The sequence below is a fragment of the Numida meleagris genome, chromosome 2 (assembly GCF_002078875.1).
Source record: "Numida meleagris isolate 19003 breed g44 Domestic line chromosome 2, NumMel1.0, whole genome shotgun sequence".
NCBI classification, from domain to species: domain Eukaryota; kingdom Metazoa; phylum Chordata; class Aves; order Galliformes; family Numididae; genus Numida; species Numida meleagris.
Genome location: NC_034410.1, coordinates 87802067 through 87814295, shown reverse-complemented (window position 1 = coordinate 87814295; position 12229 = coordinate 87802067). Strand labels below are relative to the sequence as shown.

The window sequence follows — 12229 nt, the reverse complement described above, 5'->3', positions numbered from 1 at the left end:
AACCATGTAATATTATTTCCAGTGTATAACAAACAGCATAAGGCCACAAGAGACTCAGGGACTCTGTTGGAGAGGACAGGATTAGAATGTATAATGATGTTGAGATCAGTATGTTTTTGGAGAGGGACAAGGACAGTCTTTAGGCAGGAGTCACTGACAGTGTAAATCCAGCACGTGAGGCTCTTCAGATAGGAGTTCTGTAGATGAGAACTTCAAGGACACAGAGTAAAAGTGAGCCTGCAATGTGATAGTGCCAGTGACCCCAAAAGAAAGCCAAGTAACAACATGAGATACATGAACCAGAGAGCAGTCAGTGCGGACTATCATATAGTCTCTTTGGTCAGCATTAGTAAGAAGCCCGGACTTTTCCAGTTTGAACACCACTCTTTTATAGAGGCTGTGGACAGGTTAGGGAGTATTCAGAGAAAGCAATGAAAATGGTCAGAAATTGAGAAAATTGAACTTATTTGGAAAGGTAGAAAAAAAGATTATTTTTTGTTCAAGGAGTGCCCTGACAGTGGCATGTTATCTGCTTGCTTGGAAAAAGCTTGCTGCACAGGACAAGGCATGCTTTCCTCTGCATTTCTGATAGACATGAGAAAAATCTCAGTGGCAATTAGGAAAATGAAATCTTACAGTATTGTTTCAAGAAGGCTGTAGCTCTTCGTGAAGAAGTCTTTTTGAGACCAAATTAGATAATCAACTATTGGAAATGAAATAATGACAACAGATCACTCCTTGAAGGGATGAATTCACTAAGAATTTGCCAGCCTTGTCCTATATTTTTTGTGAGAAAGCCATTTGAAACAAAGAGTGATTTTGTTCTGTTTTGTTTTTTGAAAGCTAACAGACCAGAATACTAAATATTGAAAAGAAAAATTCTGCAACTTTTAGGCTGAATTTGGTGAACTAAGAACTGAGGAGTGTGCATAAATGAGAACGGCGTTTTGTGTTGCCTTCCTTGCTGAGAAAGCATGGTTTTAAAACTGGGAACAGTTGGGAAGAAAGTGATGTATTTTTATGCTCTATCAGAAAGTAAGCTCTGTCCTATGAAAATGATTAAGAAAAGAAGTCACAGCCATTTGCATTTCTGTTGCATTTATCAGGTTACACCCTGGTGAGCTCCTAAGATGCGTCCCCTCACAGCGGGGCTTAGGGCCCTTGCTAGGCTGATTACATTTAGCTTGTTTAATTGACAATAAATTGAATGAGAATCATTTCTAAATCCGCAGACGAAGAGGTACTAAAACTACATTTCACCAAATATGCAAATACTATTATTTGATTCCTCCGTCTTCTTTCTCGCAAATATTTATCTTTGATCAGCAATATAATAATGTGCAGTGAAACAAAGGATTAGACTTAGCCATGCCTTGGAGTTTCTATCTCTTGAAGCTTCTGTTCAAGATTTTGAAAACTCAAGCACCTTTGGTCATTGTACAGTAACTGGGTCCCTGCTCCAAGAAAGACATGGACCTGCCACAGTGGGTCCAGAGGAAGGCTGGAGCACCTCTCCTAGGAAGACAGGCTGAGGGGGCTGGGCTTGTTCAGCCTGGAGAAGGCTCCGGGGAGATCTAATTGCAGCCCTTGAATATACAAAGGGAGCTTATAAGAAAGATGGAGAAAGACTCTACCAAGACAAGGGGCAACAGTTTTAACTGAACAAGTGTAGATTTAGATTGGATATAAGATGAAACTCTTCATGGTGATGATTGATGAGGCACTGGCAAAGGCTGCTCAGACAATCATACAGTCATAGAATGGCTTGGGTTGGAAGGGACCTCAGGGATCATCAAGTTCAAACCCTCCTGCTGCAGGCAGGGCCACCAACCTCCACATCTAATACTAGACCAGGCTGCCCAGGGCCCCATCCATCCTGGCCTCGAACACCTCTAGGGACGGGGCATCCACAACCTCTCTGGGCAGCCTGTTCCAGCACCTCACCACTCTCACAGTAAAGAACTTCCCCCTCATATCCAACCTAAATCTTCCCTCCTTCAACTTAAAAGCGTTTCCCCTTCTACCTTTTCAACTCTTTGAAGGGTAGATGAACTGTGGATACTTCATCCTTGAAAGCATTCAAGGCTGGGCTGGATGGGGCTTTGAGCATGCTGACCAGGGAGGTTTCTGTACCCATGGCAGAGGATTGGAACAAACACGGTCTTTACGGTTCCTTCCAACCCAAGCCATTCTGCTATCATAGTGTTGCATTGGCTATACTGGTAATTTGCTCCAGCTGTACTTGCAGTGGTGTAAATCCCTTGCAGAGCTACATCTTAATTCCAGCTGGGAAACTTTATTTTTTAAGAAGCTGCTTTGGAAGCATTATTAGCTCACACCAAACTCACCGTTGTCATTGTTTCTTGTGGGCTGCTAGGTTGCTAAACAACAGGTTTCTGTTTGGCTTACCATTTTCAGTCTCCATTAAAGCCAAAGATAGGATGGTATCTTTCTTCCTGAAACAAAACAGCATGATCACCTTCTCTCAGCCCTCTGTATATGGTTCCTGCAAACTGAATAATGAAATATTGCATCTAGATAGTCCCATTTGGTCTTTTAAATTAAATTCTGAAGTTTGATAAAATGGGAATTTTGGCAGGTGGTGGACTGTGACAATGATAGCATTCTCCCTTTTTGAGCGCTCGTGGGGAGACCATGGGAGAAATATTACGATGAATGTATATGGAAAATTATTGCACTGTGTTTCTAATTCAACTTGGTATCTTGCAAAATTATTTATTGTGTCCATCTCCCTATTTATTTTGCTGTTAATTACTGTTTTTACCGGGGTTAACCTTAAATAATGTAGCCTAAATTGACTGGTAATAGCATTAATTTAAAGATACAATAGAATATTCTCGTAGTAATTTGACAAATGCTTTTTATGAATCAATACTTCTTTGGTTGTCTAATCTGTCTCATACAGCGTTACTTGAATTTGTTGTTGAATTATTTTCCTTCTCTAATTATAATTCTATTATTTTTTTCAAGCATATTAAAAATATTAGTTCTGCTGGTGTGTATAAATAAAATAAGTTCCAATTACTTCCTGCTTTTCCAGGTATGCAAGATTGCTTTCCTAAGGCATTATTACCTGAACCTGGTTTCTGTTACTGAAAAAAAAGCTTTATTTTCCTAGCCACTCCCTGGTGTTAATCCATTCTTTTGTTCTGCTATGAGAAAAATATTTAAAACAGTTGGTAAATAGTGGAATGAATAATATAAATTAATATATCTCCTTATAATGTAATGCAATAAATATAGTTTTTATTGAAGTCTTACTAAAAAAAAAAATAAATAAAAACTGTGCCCTAAAACAATGAGTAATATAATTTGGGCTGTCAATTCCTTTTGTTCATTTTTAAGAGAAAGAGAAGTTGCATGCATTTCCAGATTTTAAATGCCTAGGCAATGAAATACCGGGTAGATGCCTGCATACAGGCTATTCTTGCTAGTTGTGAGTAGTTCCTATCTGCTTTACGCCCTTGTAATTAAAGAGATATTTCTGTATCTTAGTAATCCTTCTCCTTTGTCCATAAAGATGTCTTCACAAAATGAAAATGATAGTTTTGGGAAAACTGAGGGTCACAAACTATTGCATCCTGAAGTGCATTAATCACCACAGTTACTTCTTTAAAAACAAACAAACAAACCCACAGATTCAAAGAAGCAATCACTTACTTTAGGTAGCATCTTGACTTTTTGCAACTTGTATAAATATTTTGGCAAAGGACTAAACCAGTCACAGACACCAAAATAACTTCAATAATTGCAAAGTGAATTAAGTGAATTGGGAGCCCCCAGAACAAGAAGGGCATGGAGCTGTTGGAGCATGTCCATAGGAGGGCCATGGAGATGATCAGAGGGCTGGAGCACCTCCACTGTGAGGACAGGCTGAGAGAGCTGGGGCTTTTCAGCCTGGAGATGAGAAGGCTCTGGGGGGACCTTATAGCGGCCTTCCAGTACCTGAAGCTGAGGAGGGAATTTTATAAGGGCACGTAGCGGCAGGATGAGGGGAAATAGTTTTAAACTGGAAGAGGGTAGATTTAGACTAGATGTTAGGAAGAAATTCTTTTCTGTGAGGGTGGTGAGACACTGGAACAGGTTGCCCAGTGAGGTTGTGGATGCTCCTTCCCTGGAAGCATTCAAGGCCAGGCTGGATGGGGCTGTGAGCAACCTGGTCTAGAGGGAGGTGTCCCTGCCTATAGCAGGGGGGCTGGAACTGGATGATCTTAAAGGTCCCTTCCAACCCAAACCATTCTATGATTCTATGATCAGTTAAAAATTTTAATTGAAACCCTAAACAAAAGCAGCCTGACTTCTTAACTTGGAGAAGTGGATAAAGTTGACAACAAGGCAACAAAAATATCGATGGGGATGACTTAAAAAAACATTTCTCCCTTGTTTTGTGGTTGGCTAATACTACTGAAAAATGTAGTAGGTGACATCTCTTCCTTGATCTTCGGTTCTTACCCTTCTGGAGCAGATGGCTTAATTGCTGTTATGGAAGGTAGGACACTTCCAGAAAGTCTCTGACCAATACATCCAAGTGACTGCTCCATGCGCTGAGTGTACAAACTGTTGGTTTTTTCTCTAAATTCCATTGAAGAGGGAATTGCTGCCACCATTTCTTTTTTTATAGAAAACTGAGTGACGTTGCACCAGAAAATGTAATAAAATACAACAGACATAACAAACTGGTTATGATGTAGTAGGGCTTCCAAGTCAAACGCGCTCAGAATACTTTCCATGAAACAGAATACTTACAGTAGCGATGTACAAAGGGTAGGGATTGGCCGTTTGTTCAAAATGGAGTGGCTTTAAGTTGTGACACCTGAAGCAAGGGCTTCTTTGCAGGGTTTTATGGGGGTGACTTTTCTGCAGGAGAGGTACAAAGAGAATACCCAGGGAATAGCTCTGGGTCATGAAACAAGCAGAATCCAGGAGACCCAGAAGAAGTTCAAAGGGAGGCTTCAGTGTGTGAATGGGGGCAGCGGCTGTAACCACAGTAGGGAAGTCTTAAGTGAATCAAATGCAGTCAAACAGTGCAGGCTGGAAAAGAAAATGGATCTAGAGGAGAGGTGGCTGGGTGCAAAAAGATTGTTTTAAAGTAGGGACTTTCAGAGATTTGATTTCTCTTAATTTATTAAAACTTAGACGTGTCACTTTTTATGATTATTTAGAAAATGTAATTGATCAAAATGATAGTTGCTTCCTAACCTCAGAAGGTGTTAAATATGTTAAAACTGTTACAGCAACTTCGAGCCAATATGAGAGAGATGGAAAAACTTTGTTTGCGAGTCCGACAGGAAGACATCCCAGTTCTGCAACGAATGATAAATCCAGTGAAAGACGAAGCTTCATCTGCCATAAAACACTTCCTACAGCTCCATTCTGAATCTGCAGAAGAACTTAAGAGGCAACTGGAAGGACAGGAGGATGCTTCCCTAACCAGATCTGCAACTGTAGGAGGAGGTAGTAGAATTTCATTTCTGTATCTGTTGTATCTATATTGTTGCGTCCATTCAGCACTTTTGACCAGATAGCAAGGAAAGAAACTAAAGAGATTTCAGTTGAATAATAATTGTTAATTCAGAAGTGGATTTTCTTTCCCTATGCCACACTTTTCTTATGACCCATTACTGAGTTTTGATAAGTGGAGGATACTCCAGTATCTTAAGAAATGGAATAGGTGTGGCCTTCCAGGGAAAAGAGAATATATCTTTCTTTAGCATTTGATCTTGGTAACAGACAAAAAGCAGAAAATATTATAAATCTGTTTAAGTTAAAGATTTTGAAAACTCACTATAGCACGCAACAAGTCAGATGTTGGCTATTTTCCCCTCCTTTCTGCACAACATAGACACGTTCTGTTGTACCATTCTGCATCCAGGGGAATACTCGCTCTGCTGTGGCACTCGCCAGCATTCTCTGCTACTAATCTGTGAGAAAGTTGATTGTATCGGTTATATCCTCCTACATAACAGTAATTAGATTTATTACTTCAGTAGCAGCATTGTTTAAAATCGTTTGGCAATTTCACCCGTGTTTAAAATGGTAAGTGTATTTTCAGTCCATGGCATTGTAGAAGAACCCGCCCTCACATTTTATTTCATGACCCTTCTTGCTGTTATATAAAGAACTACAGGAACTGTTTCAAGTTATTAGCAAGGAAGTAAGTCTAACAGAGAGAAAAGGTGATTTGGAAAAATGGGCTTTTGAGAACATTGTGTGTAGTAGTATCGGAAAGTGTTACAAAAACCAAGTTGTATGAAATCTGCAATTCATGTCATCTTAGCAGACTGTTAAAAGTGATTTAACTGGCTTCTAACATATGATTCTTGATTATTTCCAACACCTTCAGCATCTTTTAGCTTTGAGATATTTCAGAGCTGATTGTTTAGGAGTTTATCCTAATGTGGTGGGTTTCAAAGTCTGGCTATTTGCTGCATCCTCCTTCCTCTCCAAATAAAAGAAGATAACTGAGTTTGTTCTCTCGCAGTCCTCTAGAATACTGTTAATGCTCTCCACAGAGAGAGAAATATGTTTGTGCTTTCAGAGGTTGTTTCTTAAATAATCCAGAGTGACTTCCATCAGACACTTCAGGATTCAAATACATCTATATGTTTTGAACCTGTTTTGTTTATCCTTTTTTTCTTTTTCCTTCTTGTTAAAATTAAATGCATCGAGTGTCAGATTACAGCTGCTTTTTTGTGTAAGGACTGACTTCATCTAGCTCTGGGTCATCCTGTTGTTTTCTTTCTTCACCTGGTGTTGTACATACTTATACTTCCTTTGTCTTTCTCCAATGGCATTCATGGAAACTTTCTCGCTACCATTTATGCCCCTTGGTAGTTGTAATTTATTTGTGCCTTGGTCTTTCTGATATTAGCCTTTCATATTTATATTAGAGCTTTGTACTCATATTAATTGTGTGTCAAATTCTTGATATCCAGAGCTGAAGCCATAATCATTTCCTGTGTTACACATCTTCCTCTGCAATTTGCTGTCATCTTCACTGTCTATGTTATTATGTCTGCCAGCTCTTTGCATTCCTTTATCCTAAATATGGTCGATTCCTATAGGTTCTATTAACCAGTTTGCTGAATTTGTTGATATTTCTTTTTTGGGGCGCTCGCTGTCTTTGGTCTTATTCTGAGATTTAGGATAGGCAACTCTGGTATTCATCTGTATTAGCCATTACTTTCAGACTCTTTATGACCTCTTCTGCATTACAATCAGAATAAAATTTAAAACTCCTTTTTTCCTGGTAGCTTTCTGCAGTTGTCCCCAGTACATTTGGTTATTTTATTGGAAGGGCCTTTTGCTTTTCTAAAAGTTGCATGGATAGCAAGTGAGAACTACAGCATAATTTCAGAGGTCAGGACTGCTTTTTAGTCTGAAATACCTTTAAATTACGGTGGAGACCGAGCATCACCACACCTTAAAAAGACAAGAAATTGATCGTAAAGATTGAGATGAGAAGATAGAAAATCATTTCTGGAATGACATACTCCTATATTTCAGCTCAGGAATACAGAAGTAGCTCATCCCATTTAAAGTGAAACGCACAGTAAGGCAGACAACTAAATTTAATTATGTAGGGTTTTTTTTTTTTTTTTAAGGTTTGTCTGACTGTGAAAGCAGCTCTGTTGAATTGCTAGCACGGATGCAATGTATTGCCTGTTCCTTTGTGCTTAGAGGCTGCGGTCCTGAAAGGAAATCTTGGCTGCTGATCTTAATCAAAGGAGCTTCACTATGCCTGCTCTTTATAGTATGTTGCTTCCCATCTGGTAGAGAAGTAAGGAGTTTACAAATTCAAATTGTCCATTGGGAAGGCATGCCAGTGAAATGATGTAGTTCCTTCACCTCAGCTCAGATCCAATAGAAGTGAAATTTAATTGCATTTTAAACAAATATTAACAAAAGGTGAGACTCTACTCTAAAAATTACTAAAATCTTTTAACCAGTGTATTGAATATTGCAGAGCATTAGATTTTTATCTTGAATGTAATGAGTTACGAAGCTGCTCTGTGAGGTCTGCAGAGGTATTTTGTATTACTGCCTTTCTGTGGAAATGCTGTAAGTGGTGGAGTCACTTCCATTCTCGGTTCTATTAAAATTGGTTAGCTTTGATAAAACATGAACTAGTGAATGTAAGTTTCTTACTTGTACTTTCAGCCCAAATGTGACTTTACCTTTTTTTTCAATCGTTCTCATTCTTTACCTTATGTTTTGGAATCGAGGGAAGAATTATATTGAGAATTTTTAATGTCACTAATTTTTAGCTATTAGAAAACGATAGCAGTGTAAACTGGCTGAAAATTGAAGTTCTCTCAATTGCGTGTCGTTCAAATCTTCACCATCATTTATGTGTTTTGAGGGATGCGCTTTTCTGCAGTAGGTCAGCATGGGTGACTAAGGACAGACCAGCGCAGGGAACATAATTTGTAAGGTGGCAAATTTGTTTAAAGACTTCTTTTTTTTTTTTTTTTTTTGATTTTGAATTATGAATATTTTAACGTCAACCAAATTAGCATGCATGTGGCTGATGAGAATATGATTTCTTGGCAGAAGAAACTGGATTTTGAAATAGGATCACGAACGATTGGAATGGGATAAAATACTCAAAACCAATATCAAGTGTCAGAATATTCAGGAAAATTGGTTTCTCCAAAAAATGCATATGTTTTGATACAAGGTTAACTATACTTAGAAAAGGAATGTTTTAGAATGGAATGTTTAACATGAAGACCAGCAAGCTATGCTGTACTTAAAGCACTCCATGTAAAAGAGCCAACAGAGCCCCAGGGTGCCCCAGGCCCAGCACTGCCACCAGGAGAGGGAAGTGGGTGCCCCACTCTGCTCTGTGCTGTGCGGCCTCACCTCCAGCACCCTGTGCAGCTCTGGGTACTGCAATGTGAAAGGGACATAGAACTGTTAGAACGTCCAAACGAGCACTATGAAGATGTGTCAGGAGCAGCTGAGGTCCTTGGGTTTGCTCAGCCCAGAGCAGAGGAGCTGAGGGGAGGCCTCATGGCAGCTGCAGCTCCTCACAGGGAGCGGAGGGGCAGCGCTGAGCTCTGCTCTCTGGGTACAGCGACAGGGCCCGAGGGAACGGCGTGGAGCTGTGTCAGGGGAGGGGCAGCTGGGGGTTAGGGAAAGGGTCGGCACCAGAGGGCGGCGGGCATGGAACAGGCTGCGCAGGGCAGTGGGCACAGGCCTGAGTGCCTGAGTTGAAAGAATGTCTGGACACTGCTCTCAGACAGGGATTGAATTTTTGGTCCTGCTTGGAGCCAGGAGATGCACTCGATGATCCTTGTGGGTCCCATCCAACGTGGGATGTTCTGTGGTTCTAATCAATCTGATGCTACAGATCAAAGATACATTCTGGAAGAGTACGTGATGATTGTAGAAGTTAAAGTGCCTTCCTTGTCTGGATTTTGAAAGGAAAAGGGGTCGAAGTAATTAAAAAACAGGCCTCAAATAAAACTTAGCCCACCGTTGTTGCTCTGTTTCTCTGCATGCTTCATTGATGTTAGAATTGTATTGATCTGAGAGTAGTAAGATTTGGTGCTTGCTGTCTTTTGAGATGCTGGGATACAAATGTTGAAAAATGGACACGTTATAAAAATGTATTGTGTTTATCTTAAATTAATTCCATGTATAAGCATGCTTTATTACTCAATTTTTATTGAGAAAGATTATTTTTATTTGTTTTCCATTGTTTGTATCTGTTGCAGTAACAGTTATGTAATATTGTTACAGTACCTTGGCACATTCATTGTTTCTACAGAAGATCTTAATGTATTATTTACAGAACCGTTAGAAATACTTCTCCAGTCTTCCCCACATTAAGCCTTCACTTGATACCACCCTCCTAAGGAATAAACACCAGTGTCCTACTAAATTAACCGCATTTCAGAAATTGTAGCTTTCTAAATTAGCGTGATCTTTGCACTGTGTTGAGGTACATACGTTCTCCAGCCTGATTTCCATACTCCCAAGTATTGCTTAATCCTTACAGTGGCAACCCAGACTTGCTGTTATTCTTAATCAGCACTGGATTAGTTATCCATTGTTAGGCATTTGTCTGTTACAACCATAATGGCTCAAGAGACTTTTGGCTGGAGGAGGTATGTGTGTATCTGTCAGTTGTATCTGCTTTCCACCATGCCACCTGGCTGTCTCTCATTCCACATTGTTTCCTCAGTACTTTGTCTTACTGTCTTTTATATTCAGCACAGATGACTTAGAAAGGAAGATGCTCAGGAATATCTCCTTTACACTGCTGAGCTTTAAATGTTTGCCATCATCACAGTACCATTACCAGCGGGACAGAGCACTCTGTGCTTGGCAGCATGGTACTTGCTTTTCATTGCTTTGACTTCAAAACCTTTTTTCCCTAGCTACTCTTAGACCCAAACAGCTGAAAACCAGACCGGTAGCATAATTATCATAAAATAATTGACCAGCTTTGGAAGTGCACTGTTTAGGTATCGTATATAAATGAAGGTTTTGTCCCATGCTCAGTTTTCTTCTTCACAATTTTAAAACTCAGCTGATAGAAGATTAATGGACTGGCTGTCACTTCAGCAGTGTAAGTTTCCCATCATTCTCAGAACTGATTGTGAAAGTGCACTGTTAGAAATTAGCCCATTTCTTTGGCAAGAACTTCCTTTTGGAAATTGTCTAGTGCTGTGAGTAGGACTTCTGCCTGTGTGGTAGTTATCAGGGCTGTTCCTGGCCTTGAATTATTTAAAATATCAATTTATCAGTGAGAAACATCAAGAGTGAGAAATCTTGCATGTCATCTGCAATCTGATCCAGTGTGTTTATTTGTAAACATCATGTTTTTTTCATTCAGAAACTTTATGTAACACAGAAGCGAAGGACGGGTCTCAAAGTCTAATCCAGATATGTTCTCCCCTTCCTGAGATACCTCAGAATGAAAATGCAGCTGAGTCATGGGAAACATTGGAAGAGGTATGCTGGGACTCCCTTACCATCCCCCTGGTGTTCTTGGTTTTAGCATCTGTTACAGAATAACTGGTTTTTTGGTTTTTTTTTTTTGTAGGACTTGATTCAGCTTAGCCAGTTGGTGACTGAGTTTTCTGTGTTAGTCAGCGTAAGTATTAATTCTGATTTCGTATTAGAAGCTTCCCAAAATGAGGGTGAGTGGGGATAACAACTGGCTGGGGAAAAGGGGAGAGCAATACTCCTGTCTGTAATCTGAGTGCAGACTGAGCTAGTTGTCACTTAATAACAGCAACAGAATAGCAGAATCGCATGAACGGAATTTATTCAGTCTGGTGTTAAACAAATTAAGATTATGAAATCCTAGGCACTGTTGGGAACTTGAGGGAAATGTCCCCCATGGAGTGGAGGCAGAGTATTTCCCCACAGTTAGCCAGGATGCCCAGGTAGAAGCCCGGACTTTGCTACATGGCACCTATGGTAAATATGCCTCTAGTTTCAGTTGATTTGTACATTTGATACTTTCCAAAGTTGTAGGTGAGGATACAGTTATTACATTCATATTGAATTATCTAGCACTAAATTGGAAAGTTTTCTTTTGGCTTTCAAGTAGTAACAGAGGAGGACTGTTGCCCGTTCCTCTTCTGTTCCTGTTGGTTCAGGTCCTGTCAGGGTACATTTCTGAGGAGGCAGTATTTTATTTCAGCACTAGTGCTGCTAGTTCCTCCTAAGCAACTCCTGACTGTGTAGCCAATGCCCTCTGCCACCTGATGAACCGTAGAAGCAGCTCTGTAGTGCTGACATCGACTTCTAGCCAGGTCCCATTCATTCTTACAGTTTCTAATGGTAATGGTGGTGATAGACTTTACTGCACAGGTTGGACATCTTTCAGATATTTTAATCCCTTCACCAGGGGTACTAGGAAAGTCTGAAGTTTCCCTCACCTCCATCACGCTCCTTCTTTACGTTTATAAATGTGGCATCTTTTGTCATCCACGCTTAGTTCCCAATGTTTAATTCTTCCTTTGCCACTGGAAGTTCAAACCCACTGTCCTCATCTGCCATGAGGGTTGTTTAATCTAATCCCCTTGCTGCTGGGCTGCTTGGGATACATGAGAGAGCTTTTATTCCTCCTGCAGAATCTGTGCTGCTTCACATGCGAGATTTGTTGGGCTGGAAAGGGACTTTAGAAAGGAGGGGTTCCTGTTCCCAGGATTTTACAGATAACCATCATTAGACATTAGACAAGAGT

At 40.1% G+C, this 12229-nt stretch overlaps 1 protein-coding gene across 7 annotated transcripts in view; it reads left to right on the top strand.

Moving 5' to 3' along the window:
• STX17 (syntaxin 17) overlaps positions 1-12229 on the top strand; it is a 33715-nt gene that overhangs the window by 17078 nt on the left and 4408 nt on the right. For all 7 annotated transcript variants that reach the window (XM_021389229.1, XM_021389228.1, XM_021389226.1 and 4 more), the window contains 3 exons: positions 5256-5475; positions 10868-10986; positions 11078-11128. In XM_021389229.1, coding sequence (XP_021244904.1) covers positions 5256-5475; positions 10868-10986; positions 11078-11128 — 390 coding nt within the window. The remainder of the gene's footprint in view (positions 1-5255; positions 5476-10867; positions 10987-11077; positions 11129-12229) is intronic.